At 37.7% G+C, this 26,570-nt stretch overlaps 1 protein-coding gene across 6 annotated transcripts in view; it reads right to left on the reverse strand.

Moving 5' to 3' along the window:
* NCOA2 (nuclear receptor coactivator 2) overlaps positions 1–26,570 on the reverse strand; it is a 189,710-nt gene that overhangs the window by 70,641 nt on the left and 92,499 nt on the right. For 5 of the 6 annotated variants that reach the window (XM_039570527.1, XM_039570557.1, XM_039570530.1 and 2 more), the window contains 2 exons: positions 5,974–6,075; positions 4,904–5,076 (listed from right to left, as the gene is read on the reverse strand). In XM_039570527.1, the coding sequence (XP_039426461.1) occupies positions 4,904–5,076; positions 5,974–6,056 (256 nt within the window). In that variant the 5' untranslated portion in view covers positions 6,057–6,075. Of the gene's footprint in view, positions 1–4,903; positions 5,077–5,973; positions 6,076–21,275; positions 21,374–26,570 lie in introns of all 6 variants that reach the window. The other variant, XM_039570539.1, reaches the window with a different exon arrangement.

Consider the following 26,570-nt stretch of genomic DNA (forward strand, 5'->3'; position numbering starts at 1 on the left):
TCTGTCCAAGGTCTGTCTTTTAAGGCTATTCCAAAAACAAGATCTGTGAACTCAGAAGTGTACCTTAACAGCTAGACTGACAATTGCCACCCCAATATCCCCTCCTGAACCACTGAAAAGCTGATCTACAGAACACAAAACCTCTTCACAAACTGGTAACACATGAAAACTGGACTCTGCAGGAAAATTGAAGTGATATAAAATATTTTTTTACTTGGAGGATACTTTACCACAGTAGATTATATCCAACTGCATGTGAACCTAAGTAGGACCGGTGGACGCCATCTTAAAAAAAGGCTACAGAAAACAGAAAGCCTTGGAGAATAGAAGGAGAGAAATAAGAGATGGAGACCTGGAGTTTAATAAAAGGAACTCAGGAGACTTGAAAAAAAACCAAATCCATGTCTTGTACTTATGTCAGGACACATTCCTCAGCACTCCAACCAAAGAGGTCAGAAGAGACTTAGCTGGACAAACTGCTGAAGAAGCTTAAGGTGATCTTCAGTATCCTCTGTACCTACTGCATTGCTGATATTCAGACAGGATGCTAAAAGCACAACTAGATAATGAAGAAAAGGAAGTTTCAAAGGCTGAAGGAGGAGTTGTTCAAACAGTGAAATGTGACAAATACTCTCTGCTTTAAAAGACAAGTTATTTGTCTGCTGAGACTGGGGCCAACATGATAGATAAAAAGAGCTGCAAACTAAGGGCAAGGGTTTAATTTTTATAACCTGCTTTATACTCTAAAGAAGAAGAAAAAAACCCAAAAAAACAAAAACCCCCCACACAACCCTGAAATAAAACCCAGCAAAAGAGAGACAAAGCAATCAAAAAAATAAGGAGAAAAAACCCACTACCATAATGAGGGGAGTCAGACTGGTGACAAGAGTGAAGGAAAAGGACTACTGTTGGAATAAAATCAAATGGGATTGATGTGAAACAGTTCAATTGATTTTCAACTAAGGAAGAAGAAAATTCAGATTTCTTTATTTGCTGCCAGAATTTTGTTGTCTTCAGATATGAGAAAACATTTTCAGCAGTACTTATACGACAGAAATTAATGTCTTAAGTGCTGAAGTTGCTTCTTAAAATAAGATAGGATCCTAAAATCAATCAGACACTGTTTTATTGAGCATATTTCTTAAGTACCATCAAATGGCTTTATAGCTCCTTGGCTGTCTGGCATATAAAGGAACATTTATTCCCAATGGTCTTTACACTTGCCTAACACAAGCCTTTTAAATTAAGCACATGCAACTCAGAACTGACTTGCTTGTACACATCTGTGTACATTATGAACACATCTGCCACATATACGACCACTACTCTTTCCAAGAAACTTAACATGGACTGCAAACAGCAGGAGAGCTTACACTTCAATGACCAGGTAACACCACCATTCCAAATTACTTTTATGTTATAAATAAAAAACTGAATGAATGTTTTCAAAATGCTTGAAACACAAGTCCCGAATCCTCAGTAGGAACATCCACTTAAGATTTACATGAATACAACTTCATGCTAAAATCACAATTTTTCATCTCTTCTGGACATTCACAAAATCTCTACTCAATCATTGTAAGATAATATGATAAAAATCCTCAGTAGAAAATTAAGCTTTTGTAAAGTAACTTGTCATCACTTTCCCAAGTACTAAAACCATTTCAAAACCCAGATTAAAACTGCATGCAATGGTTACATCTTCCAAATGTCTTTAATTCTTTTAATGAATTCAGTTTTACACATACATTTATAACTTGCCTTCAAATTGTAATAAACTGAATCTCTAACATACCACAACTTAGGAATCTTTGAAGTATATACTGTGAGAAATGATATAAAGATAACAGATAAACTATTCCAAGTATATATTTGCATATAAAATAGATCAGGATAACATTATACTAAATTATATAGTATTATTAAAGCAACAGATCTACTACTTTTTTCAGCTACCAGCCCAGCTAGCTTGACATGGGAAACAAATGCCAATCTGCATTTCAGCCTTCCTTGTTCTCATTCCTAGAACCTACAAAAAAGTTTCCTTGACAAATCTCAGTAGCAGCTATAACACTTGTTGCTTTCAGTGGCTTTACAAGATCATTATAATTGACTGTGCTTTTGTAAGTAATTAGACCTTCATGTGCAATTCAAAATTTTAGTATTTATTTCAAAGAAAAAACCTCTTTACTAAAACTTCTAAATAATAAAACTGTAAATTAAGTTCTCACTGATTTAATCTCATCAGCCTTGGAAGAAATGCCGAGCCAACCCACTGTGTGACCACTGAGCCATCTTAATTTGACCATGTCAGTGTAGAATCACTGAAGAGTTTCAGGATGTTCATTAAGTTTTCTCCTACAAGTATTCTGCATAATACTAAAAATAAACAGAACAACTGTAATAAAATCTTATTTTTAACCTGAATCTCATGGCACTTCATGCAAGTATAGCGTTATTTTAATGACTGTTGTTTTAGCAATAGATAATGCAAGTTTTTGACTGTTGTCAAGGTGTTCTAACAGGTCTTGACAGTGGAAAAGCAATCAGAAAGATTTGGAACGACCTAAAAGTTAATGCATTTAAATAACGAGCATGTTTAAGTGCAGGATTCCCAATGTGAGGTGATAAACTACATATAAAACATGAGAGAGCAATAGTAATAGCTTCATTAGGTCTTCAACCTGTTTGCATTGTTTATGTCAGGGTTTTTGTGGCACTCAACAGAAGTACAGGTATACTGTACTGTTTGTGCAATTTGGACATTTACTATATGGGAGATATATTTGTTAATGGAAATGCCTGTTCCAAAACAATATTGCATTTCAGAGTATGCAGTCATTTGAATTTTTCTTAAAAGGAAAAGCCTTTTAAATTTGCTATCACAACAAACAGAAGTATCTTCTATGTGTAAATAGGTATCAAACCTTTAATCAGTTCAAAGAAATAACTGCAAATATTCTGATCGTATGTCTAGACCCTGAGATGCTGTTAATGACCACCTTGAAGGTCTCAGTGTTTTGCAGTGTCCCTTACAGAGGCTTAAAGTCAGTCTGTACCAGCTGTGAATTTTATGTGAACACCCAGTTACCAGAACATCTAATTGTCCTCAACTGAAGAACCTTGTGCAACAAATCAACATCAAAAAGAGCAATTTAGTGTCTTTATTGCTCAAGGGTTGCAAACTACTTCTACTTGTTGAAATAAACAGTGCTCACAGCAGTTTAGTCTGTCTTTAGAAGTGTATATTCAGTTGTTTTTGCAATAAGACTTTATGCCTTTAAAAAACTAACTGCACATTCATCTTTGGCACAATTCTGGCCCATGATGACACATAACTTGGTCTGGTGAGGGTGATTATTTTATAACAATATGAAAAATATTTTTGTGATAATGGTCCTGAACAATAAAAACCTGGATTTGACAAAGTTACCATGAGTTAGAGCCAGATTTTCAGACTAGATTTTCTAGAACTGCTGACAGAATTACCAAAGTGGACTAGCAGATTTTACTTTGTGCACCCACTTCCCAGGAAAACACAAGTTTTTTGTCCTTTTCCTTTTCTCAGATGAAGATAAGGAGTATGTGTTGCTTGGTGACAGCAAAAAAAAAACAAAAACAGAACCAAACCTTAAAACCATTTTGAGAAAAGGATGAAGACAATAAGGGAAAAAGAGTATCTCAAAAGCCAGCAAGGTGCAAAACAATGATGGACACTGTGTCAGGTAAACAAGTATACTTCTAATATGGGCCATGGCACCATCACTAGAATATCCACTTTAAAAATCATAGCAACCTAACAAGAAGAGAACAAGCTGAGAAATAGAAACGCTCCCTAAGATTAATCAGTTAGAGCCACTTTGGAGGCAGCTGACACAATCTGACTCTTTCCACTTCCCATTTAGCTTTGAATAGACCAATGTCTAAAACTGTAGATTTACTTATACACTTGTTTTAGAAATAAATACGTATCTGAATTATGAAACATGCAATCTCCACTTTCATAATTTTACACACACAGTATGGAAAAGGAAGAATTATTTTCCCATAGATATCACAGAATAGTGAAAAAGTGAAAGATGCTTAAAGTATTTGAAAATCAAAGGAATCACTGTAAACACAGCTTACAAAGACATATAAATCTTCTATGTTGAAAGAAAAATTATATGCACCTACTTTAAGAATTTGAATCTGCCCCAAACACCTGCAGTGTGCCAGCCTAGACAGACCTGTGCCACAATCCCACATCCAAAAATTTAAAGTTTCTGAAAGATTTGTGTTTTCTCTTTGAATAGGAAATATATCAAAAGAAAAGAAATACAAAACTAATCTTCTAGACAAAGAACAGGAAGAAAACTGTCACGTTCTGTGGTTTACATTTATAACAGGACCCTATCTGGAGATTAGAATAGTTTCAAATCTATTGTAGTTGAGGATATGATGTCATCATTTAAAGGACGCAGATAATTTAGTCCACAATATCTATTCATACCAACAAAAGAAAGCAAAACGGGTATGCAGAACACTTACATACCCCACTCTCCTGGATTATTTCTCTTTTGCATGGATTCATCATCCATGTAAGAGTATGTGGTTTTTTTCCCAAAGCCATCTGCTAGTTTAACTTTTCTGAAAGCGCAAGTAATTTCAGTTCCATTAGATGCACACATCACACTGATCGATTTTCTCTCTCTCTAAGCAATTTTCAGTGAAGCTTATTTTAAAAATACTGAGTATGATACCTACCACACTCTATTCACATGACTTTACAGCATTTTTCATTACTGATTAATGAAAAACATGAGAATTTTGTGAAAGAAAAGTTGAAGAGACTATCAGGTTAGCCAAAAATAAAATAACAATCAACACAAAATATTCCAAGTCAATTCATTAGTCTTCTTACCTTGTTCTTTTATCTGACGAATTTGCTTCACAGTTTCTTTCAAGATTGCACATTTGTCAGGTTTAAAGTTAAAGTTGTCAATATCATTAAAATTAGCAAAAATCAGCTCTGCAAGTTCTTCTATGTATTTATTCTCTTGCTCACGATTGCGTTTCTCAGTGCTTCTTTTAGGGCTGAAAGAGGAATTAATAAAAATGCTGTCTTTAATGTCAGTTTACTTGCCTTCTGGCCAGCTCAAAGATTATTTCAAAAGGTTTGACAGCAGTTTAACAAAAACAGAGAACTGCCCTCTCTCACTACCAAAATATAATTTACAAGTTTTTCAAGCAGAAAGGTTTCCTCTGGAACAAGGAAAGGAGCATTATAAAAGATATTACATTTTTTTTTTCCCAGCAGTCATGTTTTTGTTTCAGAAGAAGCTTGGGATTAGAAATTGAAAACACAAGATTATTTTGGTGGGGTGGGGTGGGATTTGAATATTTACAACTATCCCTCCCACATGGCATTGAGAATCCAAAGAGTATTGTATAGTGATTGTGTATGAGAAAATAAAACAGCTTAAATAGTTAAACTGAGTAATCCATACTCCCTGCCTCCTTTTGAATTTATGACAGTCTTAAGAAAAGATGATGAATGAGTGGTTATGCTTTAAAATGTATTTGTGTTGGTAACATAACTGCTGTAAAGCTGGAAATTATTTTTCAAGACCTAGATTATAATGTACAACAGAGGTGGTAAAAAAAAAAGTCAGATTGCCAAAATGAGTGACTGAAGACTTTTTGCAGTGAATAGCCAAAAAAGATTTTTACATTTCTCCTAAATTGTCACCAAAATTCTGCATTTTGGTACAACACTGGATTCAAAATAAACAAACAAATAATAATAAAAGAGAATAGTTCTCATCCCCATCCCAAACCCTCAACAACACAGAATTACTGTAATAAAGTAGTTTGGCACTGACTTCTCTTTGCAAGAATGTTATTTGTCATCTTCTAACTGAAAAACAGATGCACATGTAACATTTTTTTAACTCATTCTCTCTTAGTATTTCCAGAAGTAAATGGTCTAACCTGGGTCCAACCTGATCGGGATCCTTGCGCTTTCTTGACTCTGCTCTGGATGGGTCAGAGGTATTTTCTCCCATTCCACTCATCTTGAACACATATCAGCAACTAAAAGGAAGAAAGTGCAAGAAAGGGTTATGATGGAAAAGTTTGAGTTCTCTGTTCATTTTCCAAATTTCTCATTCCATGCTCAACTCAGATTTTACTTGGCAAATCTATCATTTGAAATAGAGTTTGTTTGAAAGGCACCAATACAAACACCGTGTTTATGACCCCACAAAATGCTACACAGAACTCCTTCGGAAGAAGATTTGTGGTGTGCAAGTAAAGCGTTATCATCTCTTTGATTGTTACCAGTTATGTAAGAACAGATAAGTACATTTTGTGCCTGGATTGCTGAATTTTCACGGCAAATTTGCAAGATCGAATGAGGAAGGACAAAGGAAAAGCCATAGTGCCACACAACAAGGAAAATACAACAGAACTGAAATACATAAAATAAAACATGTGTCCCAGCTACGTGAAAAGGTATCACATGCAGCCTTAGTTAAAAATCAGAAAATAATCCCTGCAAAAGTACATGTACAAAGTTGTAGAAACAGAACATTTGTCAGCACTAGAAATCACTGAGGAACTGATAAATATTTTGTACATATAATATACCTCATAAGGAGAATAACTTGTCAAGCTAACGTAGTAAAACAACACAAGCTTATAATTTGTGCAATAGACAGCCTATGGAAATCCTGCCCTGCTCCTGGCTGTTGGTTTCCCTGCGCCCTGTAGAAGCCTGAACACAAAAATTGCCTGCTCCAGATTACATATTCCTCAAGTACCAATATTCTGGAGGCAGAAATCACCGAAGGACATAAGGAGATAATGTAAATTATCAAAACTTCATGCAAGATGGGGCAGTCCCAGCTCACCATCTGCCTACTTGCTGCCAGTTTTGTGAGGATGATAGCAGAGAGGTATTGCTAGACATTTCAGAGAGCTCCTGTATTGTTTGGGATTAGCAGAAATGAGGGCCATGAAGGAGGTGAGTGTATCCAGGAGGTGATTCATACCCTACTAAAATAAGGTCTGGAGTCTGTAATTGTATGACTACTTCACTTTGGCATAAAGTGGAAACAAGGGAGTTCACCACCTCCTTCAAGCCCTTCATTTCTGTTCCACCAGTTCCCTTCCCTCTGCTGGCCTGGTCAGCCATGCACTGAACCTAGTAAGGGAACTGCTGGGGGTTAAAGTCCCCTTCCCTTTTTCTTTTTGGTATTTTTTAAGATCTAGAAGCCAGCCTATGGGTTGGTAATCAGATGTTCACACTGGAAATCAAAGTTTTCCCAATGAGCCAACTGAGTGAAGCTATTGCAGATATTGGCAGAAACAGCCCAAAGACTAAGGTCCAAGCAGTTAATGCTGAGAAAGGCTACTCACTGAAACCTGAGCAAGCAAATGATGAGTTGGAGCCATCTCAGATTCATAAGTGACCGCCACCTAACATTTCCCGAAATAAAAAATAAAAATAATTTCATTTTACCAAAAATATTTTTTTCACAGAACATTCTGAGGTGGAAAGGACCCACACGGATCACTGAGTCCAACTCTTAAGTGAATGGCCCATACCAGGATCGAACCCACAACCTTGGTGTGAATAACTCCATGCTCTGACCAGCTGAGCTGATCTCAGTATTTTTTTAACCAGTCTGCACAGAGAGTGGAGTCCTTCTCCTTTTTCTAGATATGGGTAAAGTTCCATGAGAAAGACTGTATCATGCCTGTACATATCGCTTCCATCTGGTCTTTGACATGAATGGTATCAGATTGTGTTTGAAAAATACCTTTTTCTCTACTGAGTCTATACATGCATATGCATATCTACATATATATCCATGCTGCTATTATTTTGAGAAGAACCCACTGTAAGCACAGCAAGAAGGCTGTGGTTCTGTGGCGGAGCAGACACAAGGAGAAGATGTACCATCACAGCCTCCACCATGCTGTACTTGCTGCAGAGCTCCCAGTGACCTCATCAGGGCAATGGCAGAGCCACACCAGTGCCAACCTCGTTGCAGAGCATGAGACACCTACGGCAGTCTCCAGTGTGGTCTGTGACACCGGCTGCTCCTTAACAACTGTCTGTCTTCTCCAGTCCCAGCAGACATACACATCCTAATTTATCCGAGTACAGGAGTAGCATATACACTCATAGATTAGGAGCTAAGCACTTCCTTGAAAATATACAATTTCACAAGTATCACAAGTATCACAAGTAAGAGCTCCAAGGAAGGTGTAAGATACTATTAAGGAAACTGACAATATTTAAAGAGAACATGTCTTTGTCAGTGGAAAGCTGGAACTGGCCTTGCAGCTCTGTTTCAGTGACTAAACTTTTCACTGACCAAGGTGAGAAAAAAATCATCAGCATGATGAAAGCTGTGCATTCCCAAGATCTGATCTCTGATCCAGACTCAGATGGTGACCTAAAGTTCAGAAGAACAATTAAGCTGGGGAATCCCTTCATTTCCTATGCTTCCTAAGTAAAACCTGAGAAATGTAAGTCAGCTAACTATTTTTCTTGAGAAAAGCATAACAATTCACAAATACCTGTCAAACTTTCAACTGTCATCTTCTCACTCCCCTTGCCTCCCAAGAAGTAAGAAGGTAAGCATTTAGGGTGGGCACCACCCTCCAAAACCCCTTCCTCCTCAAGAAAGCATACAGAAGCTGTTACTGACAGCTTTCCCATCTACTCTCTCAGACCTACTTCAAATGGAAGTTTTATTTTTGTGGGAGCCAAAGTTTCACCTGTAGCTCCACCAATGCATAAATCAATTCTTGCATTCACAGTGATGCTATTCTGTGGAAATCCCACTAGGTCCACAGTATCAGCCTTTGAAGGACACATCGTCTCCAACAATAAACTCTAAACTTTATCCTTCTGTATTAAGGGGAACAAAAGCAGTATCGTAATTACAAAACTAGCACTGTCTTGCTCCTTATTAAACACAGCAAACAGTTCGAAACAAATAATGTATGTACACATTTTATTTTGTTTGCACTTACAGGCTATTACATCTTTTTCTCAGCAGCATTATCAGTTTATTCTTAGAATAAGTTACCCATTTCTTTTTCACTCATCATAATTTATTTCTGGAAATCTACCACCTACTACCATGTTTGCTTTCTGTTCTCCCTTCTGTCTTAATTAAAAAGCATGTTCTATACCTCAAAGATTTTTATAGGCCATTTCTTTGTGTTGTATGTGACTGTGCTCCAGAGCAGGATGTAAAATCCAGAGTTAGGTGTCTCGGAAAGTGGAGAGCTGGACAGATGATATTGAAGCAATCTAAAAAATCCCAAAGGCTAAAATGAAAGTCACTCATCTGTATCTAGCACACAGTACTAAAATCAAAAGGATATGCTTCCAAACCCTGTCTCCCTAGGGATTTAGGGACTAACTGGATTAGTTAAAAGTTCTGGTATTCTTTTGGAATTCAGAAACCAAAATCCATTCCTTAGTTAGGAGAAATGAGGAGGAATCAGCTTTTAGAAGGTGTGAATAGACTCTTCTGTAAGCTATCAACTAAAACAGCTAGAAACTGGGTGGTGGAGATACAGTTTCCTCTTCAGAGAGGGCTCCCAGGCCTGTATTTCCCACCATGCAGGGCAGCCTCCTGGGTGCTAGGCCATCTGCCTGCCAAAACTGAATGTTTATGAAGCAAAGAGGGCAAGGCTGATTAACTCATGCAGTGCAGAAGGAGTCTTTAGGTGTGTGGTCTATACCACTAAACTCACGAGTAAGTAGTTCAAACACTGTCTGAAGACACAGAGATTGAGGTTTAACTCCCTCAGGCTGAGGAGGGTAGCAAAGCTCCATCTCCCATTTCTCAGCAATGACTCCAACGAGTCAAAGAGGTGAGCACTCTCCCAGCTTCCTCATGTCTTTTAAAAAGAAAGCAGCTGTTTCGCGTATTTTTCCATGAGCTAATTCACAATCAAGACCAATGCATAGCACTAGATGAAGAACTCTAGAGGGTTTAGGTACCTCCACAAAATTAATGTGGCTCAAGCAAGAAACTAAAACCCCATTTTTCTGAAGAAAGTACCTGTGAGCACACATAGTACCAAGGAGCAGGACCCTAGGAAATTTCCAAGCAAGAAATAGAAAATGTCACGAATTTTGATTGAATTGATAGATAAATTTTAGACACAGAAATAAACATCTGTGGGTTGAAGCAGCTAAATTGCATATAATGCTTTTTGGCTTCTGCCTTAACTTCATACATATTAATTTATCTGTATCAAAATGTCTTGGTTATTAATTATTACCAACAGTTTTATACTACACAAATATTCATAACACATATAACATATTGAATGATAATTCATATCATTCAATATTTTGACAAGATAATTTAAGAATTTTTAAAGCACTTCTAGATATTCCCAGGTTCCTGAACCATTCATATAACTTCTCAGATCAGAAAACAGAAATCCCACATTTGAAGTCAGAATTTTTCCAGGAAACATGACAATTCAAAACTAAAGACACTATGAGTAGAATGACAAGTCAGAGACTTGAAGTTTTACTCCAGTAAACTTCCCCTTGAGGGAACTACCTTAGATTAGAAAGCAGCATTCATCCTGCTCCTGATCTTTTTTATACATCTCTTCAGGAATTTTCAGAAAGAAGAAAGATAAAGAAATTAAAGCATTTGATCCATTCAATGTGTTACAAGTAGTGGAAATGTACTATCAGCTCTACCACACAAAAATACAAAAATCAAGAAAATGTTAAGGGTTATTTAGCAAGGTATAGAAAAAGGATTAACCAAATTGTGAATTAGCAAAAACAAAACCAGCAGTAATCACTGCTTTGAGGAGAGAAAGATACATGCTTGATAAAGAAAAAACCAGCATCATGATATGTCAGATACTGAACTAAATCAATTTTATTTTAAAAGAAATTGTCTTACAAAGTTAAACTTGAATGCATGTCTTGCAGAATGACTTGTCATGCAAGACCAGGCACTCCCTTTTTCATTGTGTAAGTTGTTTGAGAGCTGTACTGCACTCCAAAAAACAAACATCCCGCTGTGGAACTGGTATTTTGCCTTCAGTGGTGGTATCAGATTTTTCTACTCAATACATGTTATGTTTTTTTCCATGTGTCCGACCCCAACAAAACACCAAAACTACAACAATAACTAAGAGCTGAACTTCTAATGCTGGCTAAGATGCTACTCAAGCTTCAGTTCCACTGGGTGTAAATGAGCAATAGAGCAATGGAAAGATAAATACACTCACTGTAACATTTTCCTACAAGGAAGGAGATAATTAGAGAATCAGAATTATTATTACTAAAAATATCTAATTTTACTCTCCTACTGATGACCCATACCAACAAGGCATCCCAGGTAACTTAACACATTTTCCCTATTTATATTTAAGATCCGAAGTACATTTTCCTTCTGTTTCCATTTCATTACCACGGGCCAAATCATCCAAAATACTTGCAAAAAAAACCTGGCTAATTATTCCAATTGTTAATTGTAAATCACAAACACTGAAAAGTTAAATTAAAAAGCTCTAGGATAGTACATATTAGTAATTAAATTCATTGACACCTAACCAGTTTCTACCAGATGTTGGGTGACTGAAACAAAAGAACCTGAAATATGCCTAAATTCTCTTTTCTTTTTTTTGTTTGTTTTTGTTGTTATCAGTAATAAAACAATAGTCTCTGCTCTTGTCGTAACGGCACATCCTCCTTTACATCCTCTATCAGCAACTGCTAAAGTTGGAGTACACAGAGAGACTTCACCTAATTATAAAGCAATAGTAAACATCCATCTTCCAAATGGGAAAAAAAAACAGAGGCACCATGAAGCAGGAGACAGGAAAATATCTAGCACAAATCACTTGTGTGAATTTTTACATCTCTTCAACTCCTCAAATGCCACGAAGGAAAATGGCATGCAGAGTAAGCCTTCCAACACTGATCCTCAGCATCAGTGAATTCAGTTAATCCAGAGTCAATGTAGAAGAAGATAATGTGCATTTTATCTCTTATCAGAGCAGGCCATCTTCCAAACAAGGCCTGTTAAACTGTCAGATTTATTATAAGCCTAACAAATGCAGTTAAAGAATAAATGAGGATTACACCTTCAAAGCTGCTATTTCAACCTGAAAAGTAGCAAACAAAAGGTAAAGTACCATATCGTGGACAATCAGGTAGCAATACTATACTACCACCCTTCCAGCCCACCAACACATGAAACTACTGTACATATAACTGATACAGATCAAAGAGATTTACCGAAGTCAGTGTTTTATTGAGTAACAAACAGAAAAAATACTGTTTACTGACCAAAAATACTGCAAGTCAGTGAATTTTTTTTCTCTAACAGCTAATTTGAAAAAAATTTTTTCTAACAGCTAATTTGAGAAAAAAACAGCTTATAATTCTGTGGTTAATTGTTTACTCAAACATACAGCCATTATAATTCATCCTTTTTTCCTGTGAAGTTGCCATGACTAGAAAGCTTTCTATCTCAGTTTCAAAATTACAAATATACTCTGTGTAACAATAATTCTGGTAGAAACCAGAGGAAAGCTGGAAGTCACATGCCAGTTCTGATTCTTCACATTTTTTCCTGCTTATGAACTCTTTTTGCACTGGCTTCATTTCAGAATTGGAAAATATTTAATATTGATACATACTGCAATCTTCAACCCTTTTGAAGAAGGCAATGCTTGCTAGCCACTTTCCCAGGCCTCCAAAGGAAATCGCTGTCAGAGGCAGGATAAGATACTAGATCAGAGGGGGGGTGGGTTACTGGAGCCTAAGGCCGACCTTTCCCTGGTCAGCCACAGCAGTTCAGGAGGAAGGGTTGCTTTGACTCCCAACACATCCATTGTTGTAGCACCTGTCAGGGTCCCAGGCAGTGAGCTGAGCCTGCCCGCCCCACGCGCTGCACTGCATTTGGAGAGGCTCAGCCTTTTCGCACACAAACTTGCTTGGCGTAGGTATTTCGACAGATCCAGTGAGACAGGAATAAGGGTTTGAAAATGAATAAAAAAACAAGAGGTGAAAATCAAGGGAAATAAAGGAAGAAGGAAAAAAAGATTGCATTGTCTGGTAAAATTAGATAGAAGCAAAAGATCCACTACTAAGAAGTGTGACAGAAAAGAAAGTTAGAGATATATTAAACACTCGTCCTGAATCCCTGGTGTAAGCAAGCCACATGTTCAACAACCAACTTACAGTATACCTGACGTATACCTGTCCTACCTGGAACCCCAAACAAAACAATGCCAATCTGTCAAAATAAACAAGATGCCCAATACCTTGGTTGGCAATAGTAATCTCGCATTAAAAACATAAACTAATTTATGTAAGGGTATGCTTTTTTTCTCAAAACAGCACTACCACTTTTACTATAGATGAAACTGTCTAAAACTTCTGCACCCTACAACAGCCACACAGTAGACAGCAAAATTAGGAAACAGAGTGTCTACAAGGAAGGTGATAGCAGCAAGCTGAAAGACTCTAATCACCTTTAAAGGATGTGTACTAAAATCTGACATGCACCTGTAGCCCTTTCTATCTTTTCTGTTTTTTCTGTTTTAAAGACAGTCTATTACAGGTAATGTTAAAACAAGATTTATGGCAATATTTACTAAACTCTACTTTATTCTTCAACTCCACGAACTATAACTAGGGAAAGAAACATGATTTACTTGGAAATGCCATTGAGCCCATGAATAAAAGAACTGAAAACTGGCTCCAACACCTACTACTCACATTTTTAAGCTGAAGGCTCCTTCCTCAATCTTTCCCCTTACTCCTGTGTAATGGCTTTAGTGTGGTGTATTAGACAGTAAGAAGACAACATATTCCATTTGCAGCCTGAAAGCCAATAATGCTCATGAATTTTTTACCTGACAGACACTTCAAGATGCCACTGGGAAGATCGTCTAATAAACACATTAGGCTGCAAATGGGCAGCAGCAGCTCTTTAACACATGCTGTAACAATCAAATAAATGGCTAACATTAATGTTGAGTGTTACAGACTGGGATTTAATATGACTTTCTGTAAAATCCACCTACATCCTGAAGGAGAAAGAGGTTTTTCTCAGCTACTCAAACCCACAGGTTTAAGAAACCCCCAGTTCTGCTTGAGACTTTGCCAAAACCTCTCCAGACTGACCCCAGCACTGTAGGATGGCTCCTACCTTCTGTATTCCCATAGGCTAAGGCTCTTAACAGAGCCACTCACTCAGCTGCTTATGGATTAGGCTACGTCAGCACCTCTAATATGGCCAGGAATAGAAAAACCAGGCTCTAATAAAACAACAGCAAAAAAATATCAGAATAAGGAAGTACCTTTTTTTTTTTCTTAATACACAACAGGATTGCTTAATCTCTACTTTTAAAGAGGAAAAGATCTGTTTTCATCAAAACATCATCAAAGAGGAGGCAGGTGGTACTACCGAAAAAAACCTTCAAGACTCTGTGTTGTAATTTCAGGTCTGGGATTCTATTTCTCTAGTTATTAAGAACTGTTTGTGCTTCTTAATACTCAAGGACAAAAAAAATGTAGGTTAATATCACTAAAGCTTCCCTTTAAACACCAAATTAAAAAAACAAAATACATTGCCAGAATGTACATATACATGTATATATGCCAGTCACTCTTACATCCTTTCGTTTGTATTAGGTAGGTAGCTAAGTTAAAAAAAACAAAACAAAACAGAAGTTATTTTAAATCCATTTAGCCTTCTATGATGAATTTAATAAGTATTACACTATGGCTGCAAAAAATATTAAGCCTGCAAGCATTTTCACTGGAAAAGGAGTCCAAATTCCCACATAAGTTGTTTATTTAATCTAGATTTTTCTCTTATAGTTCACAATTATTAATAACTTATGTGACTGATTTTGAAGCCTAGTATTTCATATCTACTGTGATTTAAAATAGAACTCTGTGAATAGCATAGCTGATAAATGAAGCAAATCTAACAACACAGAAAAGGATAATATTATAGGAAACTTTGTATTTAAACAGCTTTCATTTCCAGTTGATGATACTTCTGGAACAGTGAGTTAAGCATATTTTAACTCCTACTGAATCTTCTCTGCCAATCTCAGTTTCAAAACTGTTTTGTCCACTTACATTCCCACAGCAACTTTCCTCCCCAGAAACCACCAAAGAGCAAGGAGAAAATCAGACTAGAGAGAGGGAAAGAATGGAATAACTCTCACAAGCATAAGGCACTGTGGAAAAACTCAAATCCAGGAATGTTTTCTAATCTCATAAATATAACTGACACATACGTATACATTACTTACAACACCATAAAGCTTATACAGTTTGGTGTGATTTTCAAGACACCTATCTTAGCGATGAGAAAAATACGACCAATCACGTGAACAGGGGCATTTACACATCTCTGTAATGTGGCCTACACTAGGATTTCACTCAACTGCCTGTCCAACACCAGTCTGTTTACATTAGATAAAACATATTCTGTTTATAAAAAGCTCAGGAAACATGGTTCTGTATAGGTAAAAAGTAAAAAGTAGAGGGCAAGCCAAACAGAAACACAGCATGTTTCCTCATAAGATGTATACAGTAAGTAACATGTAGAGTTACAGGACCTACACACACAGATATTAAACCTATCATATTTGAATTTGAGTTCTGTCATTTATCAATCTGAGTTTCAATGACTTCACACAGCTAGAGAGGTGTTGGTCCTCCTGGTCACTAGGACCAGCTTAGCATGTCTGCACACTCAGGTGCAATGTGATGTGCAACCCAGGCTTGACTAGAGCTTTAGCAAGAGATGCTTATGTTGCATGCCACCTTTCACATCTCTAACCTGGCCATCAAAATAATGTTCCTTCAGTCCCAGAGTAGATACTGAAGTGCAACAAAAGGTTCAGTAAGATTATTGCTTTCAGTAAGAGTAAGCCCAACTCTATGTGTCTTCTCTGGCGCCTCATCAAAAATTAAACTCATGTTTTCAATTTCCACATACCTGCAGCACCAAGAGGGTTTACTTTTCTTTTCTACCCAACCACCCATTAGTAGGAAGCATACTGAAACTTCAGGCCATTCTTTTGAATGCCAAGCACTGAATTAAAACTCTTGAGTTGCAGAAAGTGTACCTAAACATTATCTATAATATTTCTACACATTTTGATACTGCTATCATGGTGGAAGAATAACCCACTGCACACATATGTACAATGCTCCACACTTCCTTCTATAATACTGAGATGCTCTCATAAGCATGAATTTCATTTAACAGTGTATAATAATAAACTTTCAAATTAAGAATCAAGAATTCAAGCTGCTTTGTTCCTAAAAGTTGCGAGTTAACAGTAGTCTGAAGTCAAACATACCTATATTCAAGTTAAACAAAGGGTAGTACTCAGCTCCACAAAAGGCCACAGTCACAGTAACTTTAACAGGTGGCTATGAAGTGAATTGGACTTCACTTTGATGTCCTCTGTGCCCCCAAGAAGTTTCGAGTGCTGCACCACTTGTTTAAATTGTATACCCAAATTATCCTTTCACTACAGTGCCCAGTACGGCTTTCCCATCCTCTTTGTCTCTGAAATGCATTTGGAGTGTCTGTCCTGGAAAACTCAGTGTCCTCCTCAGTCTATGATGGTTTGCTGGTCCCAGAGGGTGCCTGCCTAGTGGCAAGGATGTGGTTCCGGATGTTATGGGAGAGACCAGATGGAGTTTGGCCTCTATTCCTATCCCGTATTTGTAGGAACAGGTAGATTCCCTCAGCAGGTGCTTCCTGCTGATACTGGTATGCATGCCAGTATCATCCATTTATACTGGAGCAGCAGCGTAAGAGTTGGGAAGTAGAAGAAGCTTTTTTCTTAATAAAGTTGGAAGAGCAACCAATTTAATACACGCTTTTTGAGAGAATACAGCTACATGCATGAAAGATTACACTTGTATCTCCTCCCAACACGCAGAATTACAGTTTTTACTTAAAACAGGTATCTGTTAGATGGAGGCTAAACTCTTGGCAAAACCATTGCGAGTGCTAACTAAGCACATTGTTACTAAGCACAAAAGTTAAAGCTACCAAATTATGCCAGAGCCACACACGAGTGGCTTACAAAGTATGATTAACTTGATGCTCTTGATACATCCATGAGTTCAAAAACTTATCTGTGAACATGAGTAACAGTTACTAATAACTTCAAATTTCATGTTGGTCTTCATTTTATTTGCTTAAGTAAAATTCTTCAACCAGAAATAACAGAAGAAGATGAAAGTTTGATTGCCATTTCAAAGCACTTAGAAGCATTAAACTCATAAAAATGTTGTTGCTTTACTTAGTCAACTGCCAAGAAATAAAATCTGATGAACACCAGCTTTGTAGTCATTTGTGTCTATGTGTACATACACACGCACATATATATGAATACAGGCTGTGACCAAATAAAACATTCATAGAAATGGCTATATAAATCAAACAAAAGAAACAGTTAGTTAGTGACTAATCTGTCATGGAAGCTAATAGCAGATATCTTGGAAGAAGGTACAGGGCAGCTGTAGAATGTTCCTTCCCCCTATCTGCTTTCTGTCTCTGACAATCAGTGGTACAAGCTTAGCTGCTGTGTTGCTGTGCCTCCTCCTCCCTCTGAACCTATCTTCAATGGTGCCTAATTCCGTCTTAAATCCATATATACCTTTGGCCTCCACAATGCTTACAGGCAACACCCTACAAGCTTTACAACAGTTCTCTATAAGCTCCCCAAAGCAGAAATGACACTGTAAAAAAATGGAACAGTTCTATGGGGACGCTATGACTCAACTGAAATAAATCAGAATTTTATCACTGACTTTACTGAAGCTTCGATTTTCCTCCTAGTCTACTAGAAGATGTCAAACTGTTATTTCTCCCTTTTGTAGGTCATAAATCACTCCATGGGCCTGAAAATCTATGCTTGTAGCCTGCAGCCCAAAGAAAACAAGATTACTCTACTATTAAAGCCGAATGCTAATAATGAACCATTTTATTCTCTCTGTAAAAATAAACTGGAATTATTTCTTGTTAATAATTAAACAGTTTATGATAAAGAAGACTCACAAGTGCTAAGAAAGAATGTCTATTCCAAGTATTTTTAATTTTGGATTGTAATGGAATATAATTACTAAAGAGAGGAACACCCACTACATTCATAGAAGGAGCTACCAGAAGTCTGCAATACACTGCCTCAAAGCAAAAAATAACACACATTTATAACTACTTGGACTGAACACCTGGAAAAACTTCAGGAAAAGGACCAAAAATAATTTTATTCCATGCAGTTCTAACAGAAGTTTCTTCATGAGAATCTTGGGTTGCTCAATCACAACAGCCTATGCTATCAGGAATGGAAAATCACAGCAGTACATCCTGATGAAGTTTGTTTAGGGACAGCATGCACAGGAGAAAATTAAATGGAAACAGCAAAGAGGAGATACAGGTACAACACACATTGCAAATGAAATGCATTTATCATAAACTTCTGGTTTGAATCTTCATTTACAATTTTCGCCCAATTCCTGCACTGTTCCTTATGTTCTGTATACTCACAACCCAGACAGCCCTCCCAAAAGGCCCCACTGTACACCTTCAGCTATCAGGGAAACTACACAGGGATCAGTGTCAGACTCCTGGGTACTGAGAGCAGCCCACTTCTGAAAGACACAGGCTTTCACATCTTACGCCTCACCTCCAGAGACCAAAGCTTTACCTGCTAATAATAATTTTTAGTCCACTTCAGGCATCCTTCTAGGCCTGCCGCAGATGAATGTAAGCAGTAAGAGAAGCTAAGGAGGAATGCAGGCAGTAAGATGACTCCGCGGGATTTCCTCCCAAGTACAGTGATTATCAACTTACAAACACCTTTCTCATTTACTCAGCTCTAACAGCTTGGCTTGTAGATCCAGTCCTCAGTCCTTAACTCAGCTTTCTTATTACAATTACGGGGCTATTATATAGTAATGTGCTAACAAACTTATTCCACTTAATAAAGTGGATTCTGAGAAAAAATGTTTTCACACCTCCCCTCATTCTTTTCTATGACTAGCCTAAATAAATAAATAAATAAAATTTCACTATAAAATCTAACCAGAGAGTTGACTTCGTAATGATGTTTATTATTAAAAGTCGTTCTAAGAACTCTGGAGTAAAAAGAAACATTTCAAAGTACACCTGTAGTTCACACTTTCCAAGAAGGAGTTTTTTCTTACAATATGGTATATTTTGCAGTCATACCTTCCCTCCTTCCTGGCACAAGAAATTTCCCTTACAGAGAAGACAACAAAATGCAGGAGGGGGAAGGAAGAGAGCAACACCTTTCTGAACATTACCAGTGTAACCCTGTTGACTACAGAAGCATACATAATTTGGTGAAGTGGGCAAACAAAATTACTCTGGTCAAAGACAGTTTTATATGTGCTAGATACAATAATTCTGTAAGAAATTGCTCATGAAAGAAAACACCCCAACTTGAGTTTTGTGAGAACACAGAGCCACCTGAAGAACATAGTCTACACAAAAGGTTGATTCTGTTCAAATTTCCCCCCCTTAATACATCCTAAAAGGCATCAGGGAAATAAAAATGACTGTACAAGAAGCAAAAATTTCTTTTTCTACAAAACATAGGTGCCAACATATCAGTAAGCACTACTCAGCCCCCACTATCTTGTTAGATCTTCTGTAATGAAATAAAGGAAGAAAACACAAGACGCAGAGAGGAAGTTTCATTGTTCTTGTGGCTTCGACATTTGGTGCCGTGAACGTGACAGGCTCTCAAGCCTCTACTCAACGGCACCGCCTGCCCCAGGCCTCTGTACCAAAATGTTACTATGCTGCAATTAAAATAATCAAACCAAGACAAAAGAGAACAAGCAAATAAATAGTGCAAACTTGTTTATGTTTCTGGCTCTGCCCTCACAGTATGAAATAAAGTCTCTTCAAACACAAACTATGTTAATTTAAAAAACAATTAATATTTTCCTTTCTCCCTCCTATCTCAAAGTAGCATGAGTTTTTCAAAGTCCAAAAGAAAATAAACTAAGGCATTTCCTGTATGTATTTAGTTAATTATTAAACTGATTACTAAGCAGGATAGTCACGACCACTTTTTCAATATGAATCTAGGAAAACACACTTTTAGCAAACTGCCAGTGCACTGCAGTAATGACTGATCATATGCATCCTCTCAACCCAGCCCTTAACTTTGGAGGCAAATTTCTAAAGCAATGACAACCAGCACTCCTGTACAAATCCAAACGCTTAATTTTATCTTCTTTTTTTGTGGTCCAGGATTAGTATTACTGCTGTGATTTAAGGAGAAACACTGGGCTTAATGCTGTGTATGAGAGGAAAATAAAGTCAACAAGCCTTCAATAATTTCCCAGGCTGGGGAGACAGCATACTGTCTTCATTTTACTACAAGTAACTACCAGTAACCTTTTTGAGGGGGATATTATCAGTTAATTAATCTGCAATATTAAATGCTGTCCTCCCAAGGTTAAAAGAAAGGTAAATACTGCCAAGATATTTAATGACATCATCATGCATAACCATGAGATAAATACGAGGTCTGAAGATTAACTGAATGTCACTCTGTTTATATGATCATGTACTTGTAAAGAAAACTATTAAGATCAGAGAATAGAGAAAGTTATATAACAACTACCAATGTTTCAGTGTGTTTTGTCTACTCAAACCCTTGGTCAGAAAGAGAAAGCTTTTTTGCAAAAATGTCTCACTCTGACATACTTTGTACTTTTTCATGTGCATATAAATTACTGAATATTGAATAGTAATTACTGCAATGAAAAAGACACTCTCAGGCTCCACCTCCTCTTGACAGTGGGAAAATATAGATGGGTTTGTGTATTATTCTGGATGCCAGAAAACTTGCTTACAAAAATATTTCCTGTGCACTAAGATATATTTAGCCTCATAAACCCATAAAACTGTCACAGGCAACCACAAGTACACCTGTAGCCATTAAAACGGGGAAGGGGGGGGGAACAACAGAAACTGCAGACTCAAATTTACATTATTTCTTTGCAATTGTTATTTAGAAATATTATCTTTAAACTCTCTTACTCAAACAGAAATTAGCTGTTCCTCCCACTCCCCCAAACCAACACCCCCTTGCCCTCCTGCACCCCCAACATCCAGACACCTGCGATGCACACAGGAACACAAATACATGCAAAGAGAAAGCACTAACAATGAAGTCACAGCACTTCAGAAACACACCTTGTCGTCTTCCAGCCTTTACAGATGAAGGCAGATCTCATTAGTTTTTCTGCATCTTCAGATCAAGATGTAGATAAATCCCTCATCCATCACACTGGCTTTTTATTAAAAATGGGAGAGGAAAAACAAAAAAAGGAAAAAAAAAAAAAAAAAAAAAAAAAAGGGAGACGATTACCAGTAAATTTACAGCCTTAAAAATATCAGCTCTCCATTATCCCAAAGCAGTGTTATGTCTTGATGTAAACCAAAGCACATGCTGAGTGAGGACGTGCGCACACAGCAGCTTATCATCTCTGTCATCTGCTTCTAATGACAGCTGACAAACTGGCCACGCTAATCCTTCCCTAACTGCTGATCAGAGAGATCCCCCTTTGACAATCCAGCATGGTGGAGTACTCGAAAATTCCTCCTGCTTCTGTTCTGTTGCTGCTCTAAAAAGCAGTTTCCTTTTCATTGAGATAATAGCCTTTTCTGCAGTCACGTGGCACCCGGGCTACATTAGCAGAGCTTGATGATAACAGAGAAACTCCCCTCCCTCCCTTCTGCTGATTTTAAGTGTACGACTCCTGAAGAAACCCAAACCTGGCACACTTGAAATCATTTTGCATCTTCCTCTGTTGAAAAAGAAAATGTGCTGTCGATGGGGAAGAGGAATATATGGGCTCTCTCTACTTCTTGCACCAAAACTAATTAGTGAATACATTTTTAGGCAGGGTCTTTGTTGGGGCACACACACTGGTCATAAACATGTCATATGAGACTAAACTGAATATTAAGCATGCTTAATACTGAGTATCTGGCATGCTAGAATTATTCTTCTTCCCCTAGAGTACTTTAATTTTTTGCCTGTAATTTTAGCACTGCTGCAATAAATACTCTTCTCTCAGCAACAACCTATGGTTCAACTCCTCCCAGCACCCAACTCTCCTGCAAATGCAAAAAGCACAAATAACAAATGACCCACACTACAAACTCCAGTGTCAGTGCTTCTATATATATTTTTTTTAAGTGACATCATTTATCTTGCTTTAACGCAGTATCATGACAAGTATCTTAAGCATTTTTTAAATATATTGTCCAGTGGGGAAACCTTCTTAAGCTTTAGCTTCAGAGTTCCCTCCTGAATGCCAAGCCTCAGGTGGGTTTGCACCTCACCATTCAGAAGTTTTCCTGCTTGTAAAAGGCAAAGTACACATACAGCCATAGTGCTCTGTCCTGCCTTCACTGAAATAGTTCACAGACTGAAAGAACAAGCCTTTCCTCTTCTACATTAGCACACCATTTCCCTATTACCTTGGCACACAGCATAAAGATACCCAATTTACTCTCCCAAGCTCTGTCCACTTCTGACAGCACTGGGCAGTAAAGCTGGGCACAGACCACCGTAGCCTCACCCAGACATTCAATTGTTAGGATTTGCAAACTATTTAAGAAAGCTGTGGATTAAGCACTGCAAAATAAATGTCAAGCCCACAGAACAACTTTTGCAGTTTTGTAGCTGCTCTTTTCTTATATGATCAAGAAATAAGACTTATCTCCTTTTACTTTAGGGTAGGTATTAGAAAAAAGGTTCTTCACCCTGAGGGTGGTGGGCACAGGCTCCCCAGGGAAGTGGTCACAGCACTGAGACTGACAGAGCTCAAGAAGTGTTTGGACAATGCTGTCAGGCACATGGTGTGACTCTTAGGGATGGTGCTGTGCAGGGCCAGGAGGTGGACTCAATGATCCTTGTGGGTCCTTCCAACTCAGTGTACTCTGTGATTCCTTCTATTTCCATCTTTTCCCATTATGCCACTTCATTCTCCTTAAGACGATCATAAACTTATGTTTTTTCCAGAAACTAGAAAACAGTGTTTGAGTCTGTGGTTGTACTTCCAGGAAAATAAAATGGAAACTGTAAAGAAATAGTGGCTATCCTGTACCTACCATCTTTGCCAATGCTACGCCACCACCCTTTCTGTTTACCCCTCTCCCTAAGGACAGCTCTTCTCAGGAAAGCAGCCCTGCCCAAGGCTCTGGGGAAACCTGCTCCAACGCTGTGATCAGTGCTAGGAGCTGAGGCCCAACCTTTCTGCAGCAGAGGAGCTGAAAATTAAATGGGAACGAGGCCCCTTCTGCAGCAGCATGAATCCTGTTTTCTACTCTTCCTGCTTCCATGCTATAGAAGGAATCTGTGAGAAAGATCCTCAGTCCAGGAAGAAATAATCTGGTTCCATAAGGAGACTATGTTCAGCAGAAAAACATATTCATAGTAAATTGAGGTAGCTTATTTTTCCCAGTCCTTTCTCAGTATATCCTTCCATCTCAAAGCACTACACTGCATAGGGTAAGCAAAATGAACATTATTTGGAGCTACGTACAACTTTTAGCCCAACAGAACAGGAACTGCTTTGCAATCTTAACTTTCTTTTATCTTATTTGCATTTTCCATACAAATTCCTTAGCTAAAGAAAATGCATCAAGCATACTGGTTAAATTGGAAAATGATAGAAATAGGACAAAACCTGAAGATTATGGAGAACATCTCTGATATGCAAGAAAATATATTAACAGTCACCAGAAGGAAAATGAGCTTTCACAAGAATGCACACACAAAAACCACTTCACTTGTGAAGTACAAATCTAAGGAAAACATTAAAAATGGGAGCATTCCAGTCAGATACCATAGCTAGAACTATACTGGTAATATTTACAGGAATCATAAAATGAGAAAAGTCAAAACAATATGGTGAGCACAAACACAATAATCACAGTGTTAAGGGAAGAGTTATGTGTAAATAAAATGAGGTAACAGAAAAGAGTCACTGTAGCAATAAAATAGGCTGAAAAAGGAGTGAAAGTACACAGATGTTGTTAAAAAGATTGCTTAGTGAAGAACAGTATACAGAGAAAGCTAATGGAGAAGTGGGAATATCCCGCTGCAGTGTACACTGTTTTTAGACAAAAAGGGGAAGAAGAAATGAATTAAAAAATATTCCTGACAGAAAAACACTGCTCTAAATGGGAGCAAGGGAACATGCAACAGCAAAGAAGGAAAGGCTCTTTGGCTTTATCAGGGAGTGAATACATGCTTCCAATGACATGACAGAGTTGTTGCTACCTTTTAAATAGTTTCACAGGAACCATACATTTAATTTAGGGATGAGCAGGTGACCTTCAAAACTAACTCTCACATTAGAGATTTTTTCATGTTAGGATAAGACACAGCAGAAGAGGTTCACAGCAGAGGGGTTCACCTAAGTTTTCTCTAAGAAATGTATCTCATAAATACTTCATTTTCTTTGCCCAGCCACAGGTGACTTTGCAGTAGACATGGGGAAGATGCACTTTCACTAAAATGTTGACAAATTACATTCTAGCATGATCAAGTAATTAAAACTGATAAACAGAACACTGCTTTCAGTGCACGCATTTCAGAGTTTTCTTAAGCTTATGTTTTCTTTTTCTTCCTTTATTTTTTGTTAAGAAAGAGTGAATCAGGCAGAGACAGGACATACCACAACAATCTGGTGTTCTTTGCCCTTCTAACACACCCACACCTGAGGCAAGGACTGGTAAAGCCATCTCTAAACATCACTTCAGTCTTTTTAATTCCAAACCATAACTTTTAGTCCTTTCTCTCACTCTGTACACCATACCCAGGAGGATGAAATTCCATCCTCACAATCCCCTCAATCCTCTCAGTTTGGAGTAGCCAAAGGAGTACCCAAATTGACAGCTATAGTCACAGCCCTCATTTGCAAAATAGCAAGACATTTCAAACTGTGTTTGTAAGATTCCAAAGCTGACTCACTAGGCTTTATTCAAGGCTAGAGGCGACTGACTTTTGGGAAAGCTGACTGCACAGCATTAAGTCTCACTCCTTGTGAGAAAGACTGGAAGGACACTGCACCAGCATAGAGAACAACCAAAAACAATTAGGACTGACGGCTAAGATTCAGAATAAGGATATTATTGCTGAGATCAAGAACAAAGACAGTGCAGTGATTTGCATGTGTTACATTTCAATAAATGTAGAAGCAAACATACAGTTTTCAAATATTAGGGGTGTTTTTTAAACTCCTCCATCTGAACACTAACAAAAAACATTGGGTTTTCAAGTCAAAACTGAAAACCTGTTGACTTACATATCAATGACATTGATGTTTTATCAGTTTAGGAACTCCTAATTCACCACTACTTGAAAACTAAGGTTCTTCCTTTCACTAGCTGAGGAAAAATAAATAGGATACTGTAGATAAATCTAGTTTTCCTGACCTTTGCATCTCCTCTTGAAGGGCACAGGAATTGTATCAAATGTACTTCCACTGGAATTTGTTGCATCTGGGATTGCTCACAGTCAGTCTCTGTATTAGCAGTACATGCACCGACAGTGTTAAGAATCTTTTGATTTCTGTCCATACGAGGCAATGAAAAGACACTCCCTGCTCTCTCAACCTCTTAGATATTACTGCTGACTTCTCTTTGTAGCATGAAATGTCCATGCTTCTTGAAAACAGCTCATCAAGGCTCTCATAACTTCATAAACATGCACCCAGCCGTCCACTCAGAGCATTCCGTGTGCAAGTTTCTGCAATATTTAACTGGAGAATTCAATACTGAGGTGTGTGCCATATATAGCAATTAAGTTCTGTATGGGCATGTCCACTGACAATTGTGTTCTTTTTTTTTAAGACAAGTTTGATGACTATGGTTAATTGAAATTTTTGAGTAATGGTTGATGAGGATTTTTTTTTTTTTTTAATCTCTACTGCTTCACTCCTTTGCCTTTAATTAAGAAGGGATACCAGAGAAGAAAAAGGGGCTCTTTCAGTGCAATCTGGAAATGGTCAACTCCTGGCTCAGTTCTTTCTCCCACTGCAAACTAAAAAAGGGTGCTCTCCCCCGCTCAGAGCCTCTGAAGCAGGGTGCTTGCCAGTGCTCTCTATGGGTTACACACAGAGAGGTGCTCTCTGCTGGAAATGGGCCTCAACCCACAGAGAGAAGAGTTCAAGACCATTAGGTGCCTCCATCCGTGCTGACGCTACATGAGAGGAACTCAGCACAGGAAGTTGAGCAAGCAGAGAAAAGCAGAACCAGAATGGAAATACTACGGCATAGAAAAAAAATGTTGCATTAACACAATAAGTTACATAAATGTAATAACATCTACCAATGCTTTTTTAACAGAATGTAGCTAAGTTATGAAGAGTCTGGGATTTTTTAAAAAGAAATTACTTTATGCTCTACAGAATGTGCCTTCCAGTGAATATATTTTTAAAATCAGCTCAAACTCTTTATTTTACCTCATCTCAA

The sequence above is a fragment of the Corvus cornix genome, chromosome 2 (genome assembly GCF_000738735.6).
Source record: "Corvus cornix cornix isolate S_Up_H32 chromosome 2, ASM73873v5, whole genome shotgun sequence".
NCBI lineage: Eukaryota > Metazoa > Chordata > Aves > Passeriformes > Corvidae > Corvus > Corvus cornix.